Genomic DNA, 19,982 nt, shown 5'->3' with positions numbered 1-19,982 from the left:
TAAAAATCAATAATTGTGGCTACTGAATGTCTGTTTATAACATATAGAATGGAAACATTTATAGGCTTAGGCAACACTGATGAAAGTTTTGGAAAGATCTTATGACTTTCTACTGTTTACTAGGTTATGTGGTTTTAATAAATACTTTCAACTAAAATATTGAGGGTTACTTTCCTTAAATTTAAACCTTTGGAATTAAATTTCTTAATGATGGGAAAGTGAGGGGTGACCATAAAAAAACAACTGATTTTCTTTCATCTACAGAAATGGATTTAATACTTTACAGTAGCCTCTCATCCATACATCCAAACTATTGCTTGATAAACAAAATTATAATAGAAGCACCTGCAAAAATAAGATTTAAAAAATAACAATTATTTCAAACCATGAGCATCTTTCCCTCAGGTATGGAGTACTTGAGAAAAGTACATTAATTTTAGTGTCCCAGTTCAACAAAACTCAAAGAAGGACATGAAAATATGAAATATGATACTTGACAATTATTGATGTTTAGAGGGCAAAAACAAGCATCTCATTCCTCCCACTTCCCCCAAAACTTGGCCATACCTATTTTCACATTAGTGCAAGCACAGCATGTCCTGGTATAAAATGCTTTGGTAAAATAACACTATGAAAAGAAAAAAAACACACCACTAGAGCATCTATTCACACTTTGAAAAACTAACTATATCATAGACTCTTGATCTCTTGAATAACAAGATGAGAGGCACACACAAAAATATTTTTTAAGAATTTAGGGACTTTTGTTTCCAACATTTGTAAATTAAAATTGTACAAGATGGTTCCAACCTATATCCCATCTGATTTGCTTTATACTGAAGGCAATGAATGAATTTTTAAAAATACTGGCAGACACAACATATTTGGTACCTACACTGGATGTGTCAAATATAATACCTGAAAAATTTTCATTTATTATTGCTATGCAATCACAGAAAAGACTAACATTTTCCAAGTAATTTATTTTAGCATATGCCATATATATATCAATATAAGAATTTTACATGAAGAGAAACCATGGTGGAATAATTGAATTCTAAGGAAATAAAGGCAATAAAGAGATCCTTCCATGTAAAGATTTATAATCTGCATTATTTGATTTTTTCAAAATACAAAGCCTTAAAATATTAAAAACAAAGAGAAAAACAGCTAAGAAGAAAACAATAAAACAGAAGACCAAGGATAAGCATTTGCTTTATGCAGATGCTCTGCATACGTAGTATATATGTATGTGCTCAGTTATAATAAAAATACTTAAATGTATTATAGTCAATTCTCATACAGAGTTAGAAACAGTCCTTTCCAATCACACACGACTGGACCAACTCAGTCTTCCAACATTTTCTCAGTCTTCAATTACATGACAAATTAAAGCTGTGTAGCAGTCACTTCTGGTCAACAGTATCATGATAAATGCTTGACAAGATATAATTTTTCTCCTTGTTCACTTGTAAAAATCGGTGCCTTTTTATAATGTTCTACAAGTTCTTCCATGGTGCTGAATTTGCGCTGCCCAATGCAGTAGACAGTCTCTTTTAGTTGGACTTTAAAATGCTTGTTTTTTCCTTGTGCTTTTAGTGATACTGAGAAATCATTTGGCTAAAGGAGACAAAACACCAATGGTAAATATTTTGACAGGTATCTATTACCATTTTCATATTAAACTATTAATATGAGCTAAACTTTTAGCTCTTACTAAATACTAGGCATTGTGCTAAATTGTTTACATAGATTATCTCCTTTACTGCTCAAAACAAGCCCATTTTATAGAAAAATGAGGCCCAGAAAAGTTAACTAGGCCAAGATCATTTATCTAGTTAACAAGAGAATCAGCATTCAAACCCAAGCAGTTAGATGCCAGAGTCTTTTAACTAATATACTCTATAACACCCATGGCAAAGCCTTTACTTCATCATCTGAAACACAAGAGCTACCTGAGCCCTAGTCAGACTACTGGAGAAACAAGTAAGAAAATCCAAAACACAACTGTCCCATTTCAACTTGTAGTTGTGTCTTAAAGGCATTTTGAATCCTCAAAATTAGAATTAATTGGAACTCTAATGAAAGGACACAATCTCAGATGCCTACAAGGGCCATAAAAAGTTAAGCAAGTGATAGAGTAGGAGGGTCAAGGTAGATGGACAGAAGGAATGACAATTCATGGCCAGTCTAAAAATTCACTTCTCAGGTATAATTGTTACCATGTAGGAATATAGATGCAATGTTGACAGGTCTTCCAATTTTGAACAGGAAGTTTGAAGACTGGATTTTTACAACGAAACTCCCAATATTTAAATGTTGGCAATGAATTCAAATGTTTAAAAAGCATTGTGCAGGCCAAACAAAATATTCCCGTTTTGGATCACTACCCTAAAAATTATACTGCTGAAAATAATGGTATATTCTGGCTAATATCTATAGCTCATTACACAAAATAAAATACCCAGTACTCTGTATTTAATCTTTCTTAATTAGATTTGACTTGGTTTGGTTTTTTCAACTAACATAATTCTAAACAGTCTAAATCAACCCTAGACACCTCTTTTATACAGTTAGTAACAAAGCTAACAGTGGGCTTCTTGTAAAAATATCCCACTCTTATGGTTACTTTTTTATGACACATTCCAAGACTGACTGTTGTTAAACTTCTCTGCCCACTGCTTGTCCTGGAAAGCAGAGCGGCCAACTCAAGCATCTAACAGAAAACGGATCCAACCACTCTTCCCTACCATCAATCACCTGCTTTCCTGGGGGTTACGTGGAGGCCTCTGTTTTCCTGGCCTTTCACATCAGGCAATTCAATTAATCTCAATCTCTCTCTCTGTCCCTTTCTCTCTCGCTCTCCGCCCCCCCATACTTAAACAAGTTTTCTTCTTTCAACCTTTTCTTATAACTACAAATACACAAAATACTAATCATGATTTGTTAGTGGAAAAGAAGTGATATGCTTTATCAAGGCAAAAATAGGGTCATTTTTAAGAGAAATGAGAATCATCAAATTCTAATATCCTAGAAAGTACTCAAAAGAGCCCACATGATTATATTGTTACTCAATTTTTATAGTTATTAGTATTGCAATATAATTTACTGGTTATTGCAAATGCATTCCTAATACAGTAAAAGTATTCAAATAGGTTTCTGAGATACATTAGAAAAGGCATTACAACTTCCAAAACAACCAATACATAAAGAAACTTAAAAATCATTTTCTTAAATTTGGGGACTTCCTATAAGAACTACAGTAATTATATTTTTATTCATTGGATCCAACATGCAATTAAAGAAATGTTTTCTCCAGTTTAGTCTATTGTTCTATTCTCCACAAAGAACCCAAATGTTTAATTTTCCCCATTTTTCAGTTTAACACAACAGAAAATATTTCAGAAATGCAAAATCGACAACCAGATAAAGCCAAATGATCCAGTTTAGTATCACGCCAGGGCTGTCGTTTATTCAAAGTAGACAGATACAGGTGGAAAGAACAGTGACTTCACCTTCAGAACATTTATGCTTATATCCCAGGTTACTACCAGGTTTACTTTAAGAAAGCCATTTAACTTCTCCAATACAATAAATTTTTTTTTTTACTTTTGAAAACCAACTTACCGAAGATTCACTATCACGAATGAGGAAGTCTCCTTCGTGTCCTCTTTCATTCAATGCCATTTCTGCTTGATGCCTGGTGACTTTTCCATAATACCATGGATTGCCAGCAAATTTTCCAGTGAGTGAAGGCCTAATGTAGTTACATTGTGGAGGTGATGGTTCCAACCCTGAGGTTAATGGATTATTCTGCATAATGGTAACATAGTTTTTTGGCACCAGACCAACTATTCCATTGATCTTCCTGCATTTCCACCACTCAGGGTCGTTTTCAGGTTTTTCAATAACATCCATTACATCTCCTTTCTCAAAATTAAGTTCTTCATCATTGGATGAGCTGAATGGGTAAAGAGCTTGTACCACATGTAACACTTGCCCAGTATTTAGGTTATTGACGACCGCTGCTAGTTTCTCTGAAAGGGAACCTACATGGTCACCCAAAGGACTGTCACCTTCTTCAGTTACATAGTTTGAAGGGAACCATCCAACTTGTCCATTGTAGCTTCCCCGCCACCACCCGTCACTACATTTCTCCATGACAATCACCTTCGTCCCTTTTATCAATGATAATTCATCCTCTCTCTCAGCCATGTAGTTAAATTTCACATAAGCAGGCATGTTGAGGTCATAGAGTCGCTCCCCTGGGTCAACAAAACTATCATCAGCAGGAGACGCAGAGTCTGGCACACTAGGTTTTCTTTTCACCTTTCCAATGCCTGTTTAAATAAAAAGGGGGAGTGAGAATACAAAACGTTATCAAAAAATAATTATTGAAAAAGGATCTTCAACTCCATATAGCTTTTGTAAGTCTTTAAATTTCAATCAAATAAGGACTTAATTTCATTTATTATGTGACAGTTTACCATCTCATCTTTTCTCTTGTCTCAGACCCTGAAATAATTGTATAATCATGAAGTTGTCCTAAATTAACAAATGTTCTCTTAAATGCAAATATAATTACTTGTCTCAGATCTAAACCTAAATATACAAAGGTTCCCCAAGCCCATATCTTCTTGTCTTAGCTTACTAAACTAGATTCTATAGTTAGCTACACAGAAATAAAACAGCTTCAATTACAGCTTGTTAGGCAATATAAAATTGTAGTTACATCTGAGTGGTCTTCCCATTTGCTTTCTGTTAGCAGAATCAGGTTGCTCTATTTACCCCATACATTTATTTTTAAATAATATATAATTTGTCTCCCTCACTCAACATGAAAGCTACGTAAGGGCAAGGATTTTTGTTTACTTTGCTCACAAATATAATCCCAAGAACCCTGTACAGTACTTAGCACAATTAATAGATGCTTAATATGTATTTGTTGAAAGAAATGAGAAAATCACCATATGGTACTATTATCACAAATATATGCTACAGTAAACTCAATTTTAGGCAGGCATTTTCACTGCTGCTCATTTCTTATTGATTGCCTACTACATTCCCCATAGTATTCCACTCTTAAAATGACTTGATATTACATTACCAAGAAAAATGAGGCATTCCTAGGTAAAATTTCTCATATACCTTCTGGCTGTCTCAAAACTTTATCATTACTCTCCCTCTCTCCCTTCACACCAGTCCCCAAACCTGAATCCTTCTTAATATCATCTTATCTGCCTCTTTGGGGACTCTTTTCATCCTTATTTCCTTCCATTCAATTATCCAAAATTATAGTCATATCTCGATTCCAAATAATTACTTCAACATTGCTATATTCTTTAAAAAGTTGCCTTCCAGTTCTCTGTAACTTCATCATGCACTCACGCCTAACCTAACCAGTCACTCACCCCTAACCTCTTACCATCTGGTCTTCTATCCCTATCATTCTACCAAAACTACTCATTTGAAACCATCCTCATGAAATCTGTGTCAAGTGTTTACCATAAAATCCAGCAGTACCATTTAGAGTCCCTGACTTCTCAAGCTCTCTACACAGCAATCAAGATTACTGACTACTCTCTCAATTATGTTTTCTCCTTCTGTGTTTCACTTCCCTAGCAGCCTCCTCTTTTCCCACCTGATGTCTTTAAATATTCTTGTATGCCTTTGTGTGGGATCCTCTAAGACTTGTTATTATAACATTGCCTTGTACTTATTTGTCTGTCTTCCTTTTAATGAGAGCTTCCTTTTAATAAGAGAAAGACAGGAAAATGGACCTTAATCTCTTATATCTCCAGTACTTACACAAGTAATAGAAACACAGTGAATAAGTGAGTGATTCCTTAGCTGAAAGTGTTTTCCAAGATGCCTTTCCCTCTACTACAAGGAAATCGCATGCTTTCATTCTCTATAACCTCTATGTGGAATGCTGCCTGAACTCTTTTTAATTCAAACACTTCAAGCGTCACTGGATATCTACTGATTGTACCATCAGCACCTCCACCTGAATAGCCACATCCAAATAAAAACAGCCACCACCACCACCACCACCACCCCCCACCAATACCCACAAATCAACTCCCTCCCTCTCGATTTTTGTACTCCTGGTGAATGATATCAAAATGGTATCATCACTTGGTAAATTCTTCACCTCAGGGGTGACATCACTGAAATGGTGGAATAGGGAATTTGAGGGTTCCATCTCTTCAGAAAAGCAACTAATGGGACTGTAAAAACTGCCAGTATCAGTTTTTGCAGAATTCTGGAATCTATTCAAAACTTTACAAAAGCCAGGAAAAAGTACCCTGAAGAAAGAAGCTGCTGCTCTGCCGTAAGAGCGCTGTGAATTTTAAACTGCCTACCTCCACCCCCCACATCCCGGATCAGCTGTGGCTATGAGGATGGCAGCCTGCACTCCTGGTATAGGTTGCTAGGGCCAGAGAAAGCAAATTGGATCTTATTTTCAAAGAAGTATGGTGTGGGTTTCCACCTGCCTGCCACCTCCCTGAAGGACTGGCACAAGTACCCACCTTTGTTTTGCCTGACTTGTAGCATGCTCAGGGCTCAGGTGGCTTCCCCAGTGGCTTTTGCTGAAAGCACTTAAAGGCACAAGTATTAGCCTCAGCAGCCTGAGAAGGAAAGGTTTGGAAAAAGTGATATGTGGAAGAATAATCCTGTGCATACTGGTGAAAAGAAAAGGATATGTGCATGCCCAGGACTGGACACATGTTCTAAAAAAGTCCTGAGAAGACCTCTAAGCTTTCAACCTCTAAGCAAGCAAGAAGTGAAGGCTAAGGCAGAGTTGGAAATAACCTAAGTGCTGAAGCAGTGTCCCAACTCAAAGCCAATCTACAAAGATTGGGAGAGAACTCTTGCATTTTTGGGAAATTTCAAAATACCAGCAGACCACTAAGTTAACAGAACACAGACTTTAGTGGCAACATGTGAAAAGAAAAAAAAAAAGGTAATTCAAAATTTATTTAGAAAACTCAATTAACAAGCAAACAACAACAAAAAGCAACAAGCTGTGGAGAGGCAGAAGAATCTGATGACCATATTTGACACACTATAATAGTGAAAATATCCAGTTTCCAACAAAAAACTGAGACACGCAAAGAACAAGGGAATGTGATCCATTAATAGGGTAAATAAAGCAATTAATAAAAACTATCCATGAGGAAACCAGACATAAGGCTTACTAGACAAAGACTAGAGACAAATCAAAGAGCTAAAGGAAACCACGGACAAAGAACTACAGGAATCCAGGAGAGGAAAGTTTCACCAAATAGAAATTCTGGAGCCAAAAAGTACAATAACTGAAATGAAAAAGTCACCAGAGGCATTCAAGGGCAGATTTGAGGTGGCATAAGAAAGAAGCAGCAAACTTGAAGACAGGTCAATTGAGATTATCCAATCTGAGAAGAAAAAAGAAAAAAGAATGAATTTTTAAAAACAGAATCTAAGAGATGTGCAGGACACCATCACTTAAACCTACATATGCCCAGAGGGAGAGCAGACAGACAGAAAGGGGCAAAAAGAAGAAATAAGAGCCAAAGGCTTTCCACATTTGATGAAAGACATGAATGTACATATCCAAACTCCAAGGAGAATAAACTAAAAAAAACTCCACACCAAGCATGCTATAGTCAAATGCGGACAGGCAAAAACAAAGAGAGACTCTTGAAAACAGTGTGAGAGAAATATGTCACATATAAGGGCTACTCAATTAGGATTAGCAAACAATTTCTCTTCAGAAACTGTAGAGGGCAGAAAGCAGTGGGATGATATATTTAAAGTGCTGAAAGGAAAAAATGTCAATCAAGAATTTTTATAGCAGAAAGACATGGGACTCTCTTCTCTCCCAGAAAAATTGCTAGAGGACAGGGAGAAACAGCCTGGAAAGAAATCTTTTCGGGTTCTGGACACCAGGGGAAAGGCTGGGCACCAGCCAGAAGAGAGAGGGGTAAAGGAAAATAGTTGTGACAGCAAGCTGTGAATTAAAAGCTGCAGCTGCAATTGCCAGCATCCTCCCCGACCCTACAGACAATTTTGAATTCTCAGGACTTGAAACTGGCAGCTACAGACAAAGGGATCCAGTTCCCGAGGATGGAGAGAGAGAGGGACACAACCTAGAATAATCAGCTTTTGGTCTGCTGTGACCCACAACCCCTTCCAGGCCGAGTGGAACTGCACCACTATTTCCTTCGGGAGCCTGCAAGAGACTAAAGGATCCCAAACCTCTCATTCACCCTCTCTACTGACTGGGACTGGTTGATGAGGATGCAGAGGGGAATGGAATAATTTCCTATCAAGGAAAAGGAAGGGGTCTGCCAGCAAAGGTTGAAGAACTACCTCTGAGAAAGTTTAAATTATGAGGCTCTTAACTTCCAGGCAGGAACCTGTATCACACTAATCCAGTCTGTGATGCAGCAAACACACTCCAACCAGACTGTGACCTGAGAGGGCTGCCAAAAAAGCACCAACTGCTGGCAGACCAAGGAAGTACATTTGAGAAAATTAAAAGGAAATAAGAAAAGCTTTTTCCAGCCTTTACAACCTCCCCCTGCAAGGCCCTTTGAAGTGGACCTGCAACTCATTACTAGGTCCTGGGCCTAGATTTGAGTAACTAACAGGGACAAACCTAAACATCAAAAACAGGCTGAACCAAGCATAAAAGAACAGCAGTAGCACACAGCCTCCCACCACTAAATCCCCAGGAAACAGAGAAATTGAGCATCTGCGTAAACTCACCATCCTAATCAGATGCCTAGATCAGCAAAAAATTACAAGCCATACTAAAAAAATGGAAGAAATGGCTCAAGAAAAGGAATATATCAAAACTCCAGAAGAAACACAGGATTTGAGACAACTAATCAAGATGCACACACCTTTCCAAAATCAAACTATGAGCTGAAAGACAATATGGCTAAAGAGATAAAGGACATCGAGAAGACAATGAACAAGCACAAAGAATTTGAAAACCTGAATAGGAAAGTAACAGAGCACATGGAAATGAAAGACATGTTAGGTGAGATTTAAAAAAACACATTAGAGACATGCAACAGCAAACTCGAAATGACAGAATAAAGTAAAAGTGATACCGAAGACAGAACAGCTAAAGTTGAAAAAGGAAAGAATGGGAAAAAAATCAGCCAGACTCAGGGAGCTGAATAACAAAAAACACAACAACATATGTTTAATGGGAGTTCCAGAGAAGAAAAGTGAAAAAGGGCAGAAAAAGTATTTGAGGAGACTCACCTTAGATCAAATATGCAAATAGGCTGAAAGTGAAATGTTGGAAAAAGATACTCCATACAAACAGTAACCAAGAAAGAACAGGGGTAGCTATACAAATAACAGACAAAACAGACTTTAAATGCAGAAAACTTATGCGATACAGAAGGCCACTGTATATTAATGGAAGGGGCAATCCACCAAAAAGATATAACAGGGTGCCCCAAAATATATGAGGCAAAACTGAAGGAAGAAATAGACATCTCTACAATAACTGATGGAGACATCAACACAACACTCACATCACTAGACAGAACAATTAGAAGATCAACAAGGAAACAGAGAACTTGAACAATATGATAAACGAGTAAGATCTAACAGACATATATAGAATGTTGCATTCAAACTCAGCTGGTTATACATTCTTCTCAAGTGCCCACAGATCCTTTTCCAGGATAAACCACAAGTTAGGTCCCAATGCAGCTCTCAACAAATTTAAAAAGTCTGAAATTATACGAAGCACCTCCTCAGATCATAAACTGGAAATCAGTAATAGGAAAAAGGTAAATTTGAAAATGTGTGGAGGCTAAACAACACACTCCTAAATAATCAGTAGGTTAAAGAAGAAATTTCAAGTGAAATCAGTAAATATATTGAGACAAATTAAAGCAAGAACACAACTTTTCTAACTTATGATACAGCAAAGGCAGCCTTGAAGGGAAATTTATAACCCTAAATGCCTACATTAAAAAAGAAGCACTAAATCAAAGATCTAAGTGAACAACTGGGGAAATTAGAAAAAGAACAGCAAACCAACCCAAAAGCAAGCAGAAGGAAAGAAATAACTATCAGAGCAAAAATAAATGAAATTGAAAAAAAAAATAGAAAAAAATCAACAAAACCAAAACCTGGTTCCTTTGACAAGATCAATAAAATTGACAAGCCCCTAGCTAAACTAAGACAGAAAAAAAAAAGAGAGGATGCAAATAAATACAATCAGAAATGAAAAGGGGGAAGTTATGACTGAACCCACAGAAATAAAAAGGATCATAAGAGGGTATTATGAGAAACTGTAAGCCAACAAACTAGATAACCTACATGAAATGGACAAATTCTTAGAAATGTACAACCTACATTGATGCTATAAGAAATATAATAAGTTAATAAACCAATCACATTTAAAGTAATTTAATAAGTCATCAAAAATCTCTCAACAAGAAAAGTCTAGGACCAGATGGCTTCATAGGTAAATTCTACCAAGCATTTTGAAAAGAACATCAAAGCTGTTTAAAACTGGTGAGGAGAGAAAATTACCCAACACATTTAATGAAGCCAACATCACCCTAACACCAAAGCCAGATAAAGAAACTGGAGAGATATGAACTCTTAAATTCACTGTTGGTGGGAATGTAAAATGGTATAGCCACTGTGGAGGACTGTTTGGCAGTTCCTAAAGAAGTTGAATATAGATTTACCATGTGACCCAGCAATACCACTACTGGGCATATACCTGTAAGAACTGAGAGCAGTGACACGAACAGACATCTGCACACTGATGTTCACAGCGACATTATTCATAATTGCCAAAACAACCCAGGTGTCCATCAACTGATGAATGGATAAACAAACTGAGGTGTACATGCATGATGAAATATTATGCAGCTGTAAGAAGAAATGAAGTCATAAAGCATATGACAGCATGCTGAACCTGGAGGACATTATGTTTGAGTGAAGCAAGCCAGACATAAAAGGACAAATACTGTATAACTGCACTACTATGAACTACATATATTTTGTAATCTCGTGGAATTAATAACTTGAATATGGGTCACCAGAAAAAAAGAATGAGTTAGAGAATGGAAGGCTGAGGGTTAACTTGCACAGAACTGGTAAAAAGGATGTGTGCTAAACTTTGGAAATGAACAGAAAAAGTGAAAGCACAACATGTTATTAATCTATTATATGGGTATGATAGTGGTTTAAAGGGAAAGTCTATGGTCATATATATTACTAAAAGGAAAGCTAAAAAATATAACATGGGACTGTACAGCATAGTAAAACCTCATGTGAAATAAGAATATGGGTAAAACTGCATATATCAGACCGTTTTTCTTTGAAACGGAACTAATACATTAATTCTACAAGACGTTAATACCAGACAAAAGAACACATGTAAGTGAAAGAAACAAGACACAAAGTATTACACATTGTATGATTCCATTTATATAAGATGTAAATATAAATCAAATTATAAAGATGAAATTAGATTAGTGGTTATGTAAGGGTAGGGAAGGATACAGGGATTGAGAGATGACTGCTACGGAGTGTGCAGCTGGTTTCTGTTTTTTTTGGCAGTCATGAAATTGTTCTAAAACTTTTTGTGGTGATTAATGCAAAAACATTGTGATTATACTAAAAGCCACTGATTATACAGTTTGAATAGATTGTATGGTATGTGAATATATCTCAAGAAAACTGCTAAATAAATAAATAAGAATGGCCAGAAATAGAAGCTATGTATGGCAGGGGAAGAGCAGAGAGATTGAGAGGTAAAGAATTGTGTCTGTTTTTTATTTATTATTACCGTTATTATTGAAATAATGAAAATGCCTTGATGTTGAAACTTTTAAGTTTTCATACCATGGGTGACTCAGGAAGAAATAGAAAATTTGAACAGACCTTTAACAAGTAAGTGGATTAAATCAGTAATCAAAGAACTCCCAAGAAAGAAAAGCCCATGACCAGATGGCCTCACTAAAATACACCAAACTTTTTTTCTTCTCATTGTCTGTTTTGTTCTTTAGGGAAGAGTTCAAACTGTGGACCTCCTATATGGTAGGCGGATGCTGTATCAGTTGAGCCACATCCTCTTCCCTCCCATATTACTTCTGTTACACTTGTCCCACATGAATTCTGTGCCAATCTTTGCTGATTTGAGCACATCTGTATTTTCTGTATTTTTTGAGTCTGTAAATTATAGTTCTCCAAATTCTACTGAAACAGGAGATTGTGAGCTTTTTCTTTTTTTTCCCCTCCTAAGTCCATTGTTGCTCTTGCTTTTATGATATGATATAAAAAGTGATACTACATGAGAAAAGGGAAACTACTATCTCATGTTGTTGTGTTCATACCAGATTTTTAAAAAATGTTATTTCTTTTACATCTACATTTCTAAGTGTTAACTGCTGGTGTATAAAAATACAATTAACTTTTATATAACTTTATATACAGAGTTCAAACTCAGGGCCTCCTGGCCCATGTGGTGAGCTGGCCCGTGAGCAAGGACTGTGCCCTGTAAGGAGAGCCACCCCATGCGAAAAAAGTGCAGCCCACCCAGGAGTGATGCCACACACACGGAGAGCTGACGCAGCAAGATGATATAACAAAAAGAGACACAGGGGAAGCGAACTTGGCCCAATGGACAGGGCATCCGCCTACCACATGGGAGGTCCGCGGTTCAAATCCAGGGTCTCCTTCACCGGTGTGGAGCTGGCCCATGCACAGTGCTGATGCATGCAAGGAGTGCCGTGCCATGCAGGGGTGGCCCCCGTGTAGGGGAGCCCCACGCGCGAGGAGTGCACCCAGGAAGGAGAGCCGCCCAGCGCGGAAGTAAGTACAGCCTGCCCAGGAATGGCGCCACAAACACGGAGAGCTGACACAACAAGATGATGCAACAAAAAGAAAAACAGATTCCCAGTGCCGCTGATAAGGATAGAAGCAGTCGCAGAAGAACACACAGCAAATCGACACCAGAGAGCAGACAACAGGGGCGGGAGGCAGGGGAAGTAATAAATAAATCTTTTAAAAAAAGAAAATACTTTGAGATGAATGAGAACAAAAGCACAAGATACCAAACACCAAGGGATGCAGCAAAAGCTCTGCTCAGAGGAAAATTTATAGCTGTAAACAACTTACATTAAAAAAGAAGAAAGATTCCAAATCAACAACCTAACTTTACACCTTAAGGAACTAGAAAAAGAAGAGAAAAAGTTAAACCCAAAGCAAGCAGAAGGGAGGAAAAAAATAAACATTAGAGTGACAATAAAATAGAAAAACAATTAAAACAAAAGCTGGTTCTTTGAAAAGATCAACTAAACTGACAAACCTTCAGTTAGACTGATGAGAAAAAGAGAGGACTCAAATTACTAACATCAGTAATGAAAGTAGGAATATTATATTCTTTATAGAAATAAAAAGGATCATGAAAGTATTATGAAAAATTGTACACCAACTATTGAGATAATCCTGATGCTGAAACTTTTAAGTTTTCATACCATGAGTGACTCAGGAAGAAATATAAAATTTGAACAGACCTTTAACAAATAAGTGGATTGAATCAGTAATCAAAGAACTCCCAACAAAGAAAAGCCCATGACCAGATGGCCTCACTAAAATATACCAAACTTTTTTTTCTTCTCATTGTCTGTTTTTTTCTTTAGGAGTCACTAGGAACAGAACCCAAGTTTTCCCTCAGAGGTGGGTGCTCAATTGCTTGAGGCACATCTACTCTCCCTCTACCAAACATTTAAAGAAGAATTAACAGTGCTTCTCAAAATCTTTCAATAAATTGAAAAGAGGATTCTATGAGGCCAAGATAACCGATACCACAACAAGATAAAGGCTTCATAAGAAAACTACAGCCCAATAGCTCTTATGAATACAAAAGCAAAATCCTCAATAAAACATTAGCAAACTTAATTCCTGCAGAATATTAAAAAGATTATCGCAACCAAGTGGGTTTTATTTCAGGAAGACAGGATCATTCCACATACAAAAATCAATGTAATATCCTATATGTAAAAAAGAAGGAAGAAACCAGAGCATCAACTTGATATATGCAGAAAAAACACGGGACAAAATTATAAATCCTTTTATGATTAAAAAACACTCAGAAAACTAGTAATAGAAGGGAACTTCTTCAACATGATAAAGGCCAAATAGGAAAAATCCACAGCTAACATTAAACAATGTTGAGAGACTAAAAGTTTTCCCCTCAAGATCAGGACCATGTAGTGGTTGACTACACTAACCACATGTAGTCAACACTGTCCTGGAAGTACTAGACAGCACAATTAGGCAAGAAAAACAGAATGAATAAATGGCATCCAAATTGGTAAGTAAAAGGTAAAGCTACTTCTATTTGCAGATGACATGATCCTATTAAAAAAAAAAAAAAGAAAGAAAGAAAGAATCTGCAAGAAACTTCTACTACACCTAATAAACAAATTCAGCAAAGTTATGGGGTATAAGATCAACATGCAAAAATCAGTTGTGTTGCTATACACAGGTTATGAAAATTGGAAAAAGAAATTAAGAAAACATTTCCATTTACAATTAACATCAAAAAGAATATATATAGATCAATGGAATAGAATTGAGAGTCCTGAAATACACCCATAGCATCTATTGTCAATTCATTTTTGACAAGACTGCCAAGACCAGTGAATGAGAAAAGAGTCGTCTCTTCAACAAATGTAGGGACAACTGGATATCCACATGCAAAAGAATGAAGTTGTACTCCCAACTCACTTCATAAACAAAAATTAACTCAAAATGAATATAAAAACTAAATGTAAGAGATAAAACTACAAAATTTCTAAAAAACAACATAGGGGCAAATCTTCTTGGCTTTGGATTTGGCAATGGATTCTTAGATATGACATCTAAAGCACAAGCAACAAAAGAAAAAACTGGACTTCACCAAAATTAAAAATGCTCTTGCATCCAAGGATATTATCAAAAAAGTCAAAAGAAAACCTTCAGAATTATAAAAAGTATTGGCAAATCATATATCAGATAAGGGTCTGGCATCCAAATATATAAAGAACTCTCTCTCAATCTTAACAACAAAAAGATAAGCAACTCAATTAAAAATTGGACAAAGCTCTTGAATTACACATTTCTCCATAAGAGATACAGAAATGGCTGACAACCACCTGTAAAGCTGTTCAATGTCATTAGCCATTAAGGAAATGTCAAACAAAATCATGAGATACTGCTTCACACCCACAAATTATAGTTTTGTTTTGTTTTAAAAGGAAAATAACTCATTTTGGAGAGGATGTGGAAAATTAGAATCTTTGTACAATGTTGGAGGGAATGTAAAATTATGTAGCTACTGTGGAAAACAGCTTGGCAATGCTTCAAAAAGTTAAGCAAAGAATTACCATATGACCCTGCAAAGTCACTTCTAGCTATATACCCAACAGAAATGAAAACCGGTACTCAAATTTGCATACCTGTTCATAGCAGCACTATTAACAATAACCAAAAGGTTATAGTAACCCAAATGTCCATTAACGGATGAGAAAACCAATTGTATGTATGTATGTGCATGTGTGTGTGTATTTCACCATACAATGAAATGTTTAGCCAGAAAAAGGAATAAAGTTGATATGTGCTAAAATGTGGATAAACATCAAAACATTGTTAAGTGGAAGAAACCAGATAAAAAAGGTCATATATTGTATGACTCCATTCATATGAAATATCCAGAATAGGTAAACCTACAGACAGAAAGCAAAATAGCCCCCAGAGGCTGGGGGAAGGCAGAAATGGGGAGTGACTGCTTAATAAGTATGGGATTTCCTTTTGGGATGATGAAAATGCTTTGGGGGAAGCGGACTTGGCCCAGTGGTTAGGGCATCCATCTACCACATGGGAGGTCTGCAGTTCAAACCCCGGGCCTCTTTGACCCATATGGAGCTGGCCCATGAGCAGTACTGATGTGCGCAAGGAGTGCCGTGCCACGCAGGGGTGTCCCCCGTGTAGGGGAGCCCCACGCACGAGGAGTGCACCTGGGAAGGAGAGCAGCCCAGTGTGAAAGAAAGTGCAGCCTCCTAAGAATAGTGTCACACACACGGAGAGCTGACACAACAAGATGCAACAAAAAGAAACACAGATTCCCGGTGCCACTAATAAGGATAGAAGTGGTCACAGAAGAACAGGCAGTGAATGGACACAGAGAGCAGACAACTGAGGGGGGGGGAGGGGGAAGGAGAGACAAATAAATGAAAAATAAATCTTAAAAAAAATGCTTTGGAACTAGACAGAGGTGATGGTTCCACAATATTGTGAATGTACTAAATACAAGTGAATTATACACTTTAAAATGGTTAACTGTACATTATGTGAATTTTACCTCAATAAAAGACTTTTAAGAAATTTCCACATAAAATTCTTAGTTACTATCTTACCATGCTTACCATGTCTCCTTACTTTCAATTCTCATTATTCCCACTCTAGTTAAGGCTTATTATATCATACATCTAAACCTTCCACTATCCTCCCTCACTAGCTTTCTTACTAATCCAATCTCTCCCCCGTTCAAACCATCATCCAGAGCAATTAGAATAATCTTCCTATAAATACAACTCCAATCACATGACTCTACTGCTCAAAAATCAATAGTGGCTCTTCCCTGCTTATCAAATTAAGAGAAACGGGGAAGGAGATGTGGCTCAAGCAACTGGGTTCCCATCTACCATATAGGAGGTCCGGGGTTCGATCCCAGGGCTTCCTGATGAAGGCGAGCAGTCCTGCATAGTGAGCTGGCCCAAGCGGAGAGCTGCCCACGTGGAGCCCTGGCCTGTGCAGGAGTGCTGGCCCGTGCAGGAGTGCTGGTGCAGCAAGATGACACAACAAAAAAGAGACACAGAGGACAGACAATAAGAGACACAGTAGACCAGGGAGCTGAGGTGGTATAAGAGATTGAATACCTCTCTCCTACTCCAGAAGGCCTCAGAATTGGTTCCCAGGGCTGCCTAAAGAGAAGACAAGCAAACACAGAAGAACACATGGCAAATGGACAGAGCAGACAAGGGGACAGGGGTGGAATAAATAAATTGTAAAAAAAAAAAAAAAGAGAGAGAGAAACACTCTACCTAGATCCTATGACTCTCTCTCTACAATGTCCTCAGCATTCCTTTCCAGGCTTATGGTATGGAATGCTGAAAAAAGGAGAGACCTTACAATCAGGCTTTTTGGTTCAAATTTCAGTTCTACACATACTAGCTGTGGCAGATTGATACTGTTTATGAATTCCAAAAAAAGATATTTATTATATTTGTGAACTGGTCTGTTCCTCAGGGCATGTTAGACCATACTGAATTCAGATGTTTCAATTTTACTTGATTAAAGAATGACTAGGGCTTTGATTGGGCCACATCAGTAGGACACTGAGTCCCTGTCTTGATATTTCACAAAGAAAATGACAAGGCAGAGAAGTTAGTTGGAGTTTTTATGCTGGAGCCCCAGGAAGTAAATACAGAGAAGTAGTTACTTGTGGAGAGAGAAGACTCCATTAGACACGGCAGAGGCCTTGTGGAGAGAGCAGAACAGCTGAGCCCAGAGAGAACCAAGACCCAGGGGAGAGACCAGACTTATCCCAGCCTACAGCTGAGACTGGAAGAAGCAGGGACCACGGAGCCTTAAGAGGAAGAGGAAGGCTGGACCCTTGCTGATGCGGGCAGCCATCTTACTCGGCAATAGACTTTGGTGAGGGAAGTAACTTACACTTTATGGACTGGTAACTAAATTTCTAACCCAAGTAAATATCCCTTATAAATGCCAACATATTTTTGGTACTTTGCATCAGTACCCTTTTGGCTGACTAATATACTAGCTGTGTAATCCTGAGCAAGCTATTTCACTTTTTCGAGTTTAGAAACAGAGAAAATATCATTTACCTCATGAAAGTATTATGAGAATTGAATAAAATAATGTAGAGTGACTGCAAAGTATCCTGTGTGGAAATTCTAATACAAACGGGCTACCTGGCATACCCCAATGTTTCTACCTTTATGACTTAGCAGATCTTGTCTGCTAGTTTCTCCCCAAAACTTTATTAACTTTTACCTCTCAAAAATCTACTCATTTAAGTACCACTGTTTTTTTTTTTTTTGGTTAGGCCAAAGAGTTTATATATTTTATATTTTTTTATTTAAGGGAGCTTTAGATTATATAAATGCTACATCGAAAGCAAGGGATTCCCATATACACACTTCCCCCATTAACAACATCTTTCTTTAGTGTGGTACATTCGTTATAATTGATGAACACATACTGAAGCACTATTATACATTATAAATAAAAAGAAAGAAAAGAATTTTTGACAGACCTAATAATTAAAGTCCCAAAGAGGAAAATGCACCAAAACAACCTATTTTGGTTTTAGATGCCAGAACTATTTCAGGGAACGAACATCATAAGCTCTGAATATGTGTTTTCTATGTAACACAAAGCCTTCTATCTTTCTTCTGAGCACATCTTCAACTTCATACCTATTTCTAACATACTGTTGCTGCAATCAATGCTACAGCTATATCAAGCTCCTTAGAGTTAACAAATATCCATGTTGTTTCAAGGCTCTGTGCCCTTGCGCATGATGTTTTCCTGCCTGAAACCCCACCCCCCCAAATCCTCATTCTTCAAGATTCAGCTCAGGTATCTTCTCTGTGAGAATTTCCTTATTTCTTCACCAAACAGTTGATGTCTTCTTCCTCCTTTGTGTCACTAATATTCCTGGCATATATTTTTAGTATAACACTGAACACTCTATATACCAGTATTTGTTTCTTGGAGATCAGGCACTATGTTTTTAATCACCTTCCTATCCCCAGGGCCTGGTCTATATTAAGTGTCCCATTAATATTTACTGAATGACTGAACATATGCATGTATATAAACAATTATCACTAGTCAGTAATTAGTGCTATTTCCTCTATTTACAATTCTTTGAGAAGGTCCCATTTATTGCCCTTTGTTTCTACTGCTAGAAAATGGTCCTTCCAATCTATTGCTATTAATGAGCTAGCAAATGCAAAAGTACTTTACAAAGTTATATAAATATTATTAAATTCTCTTAGTTTCTAAATTGTATCACCAAAATTTGATCCTTCCACCATAATGGTCTCCCCTCAGATCAACTGTTATTATCTTTTCTAAATTTTGCCAATCTTGCAGTCAGTTCACCACCATCCTAACCTTAATTAGTCCTTTGTGATCAACTTTCTCCAATCTATTGCCTATCTGACTCCTTTCTCTTCTTACTCTACTCTATTCCTTAGTCAAACAAGGTCCACTAGGAAAACTCTAACAACAATCTTACTTCTGCTACTTACTGATTGTGTGACTTTGTCAAGGTATTTAAATCATCTTTCAACTCCAGGTTCTTTGTAAAATTGTGGCGTGTACGACCTACCACCTAAAAATTTTATAATTTTTTTAAGTTAATAGGCAAATCACTTAGCACAGCATAGCACATAGCAGGCCCACAATCAGTGGTAGTTATTACTTTTTTACCTCCTGATGCTTCTGGCACTTAATTTTTCAAAAATATTTACATCTTTATTATACCATGTTATAGATGGGCATGGCAGTGGTTAAGGGGAAAGGCTCAGCTCTTAAGCACTGCAGATAAGAGGAGGGGTGCAACTCTGATGCAATCATTTTCATCATTAGCTTTGTTATAAAAATAACTGTTGGTGATTCCAATCTCTCCATCACTCCTATACAGTGATCTTCTCTCTTCCTTAAACCACAGTTTCTTAATCAGAGTGATGCATTATAAACTCCTCAAAAGTTTTTTTAAGAACTGAGTTAAGCATTGTAAATATTCTGTCTTGATGTGACAGTCGTTCTCTTCCTGAGGCAAATTTTTGTACCCACAACTATTCCTTAAGCAACCTGGTTTCTAAATTCTTAATATACAGGATGCCAGTATTTAAAAACATTTGGGCTTCTCA

General features: G+C 37.0%; 1 protein-coding gene across 5 annotated transcripts in view; it reads right to left on the bottom strand.

Annotated features, from left to right (window-relative positions):
- Nucleotides 1-247: 247 nt before the first annotated feature.
- The window catches only part of NCK1 (NCK adaptor protein 1), an 83,451-nt gene continuing 63,716 nt past the window's right edge, over nucleotides 248-19,982 (bottom strand). For all 5 annotated transcript variants that reach the window (XM_004477638.5, XM_058295011.2, XM_058295014.2 and 2 more), the window contains exons 3-4: nucleotides 3,628-4,340; nucleotides 248-1,620 (exon numbers count right to left, since the gene is read on the bottom strand). In XM_004477638.5, the coding sequence (XP_004477695.1) occupies nucleotides 1,426-1,620; nucleotides 3,628-4,340 (908 nt within the window). In that variant the 3' untranslated portion in view covers nucleotides 248-1,425. The remainder of the gene's footprint in view (nucleotides 1,621-3,627; nucleotides 4,341-19,982) is intronic.

The sequence above is a fragment of the Dasypus novemcinctus genome, chromosome 4 (genome assembly GCF_030445035.2).
Source record: "Dasypus novemcinctus isolate mDasNov1 chromosome 4, mDasNov1.1.hap2, whole genome shotgun sequence".
NCBI lineage: Eukaryota > Metazoa > Chordata > Mammalia > Cingulata > Dasypodidae > Dasypus > Dasypus novemcinctus.
The sequence above is the reverse complement of the archived record's forward strand: the minus strand, read 5'-3'. Positions and strand labels throughout refer to the sequence as shown.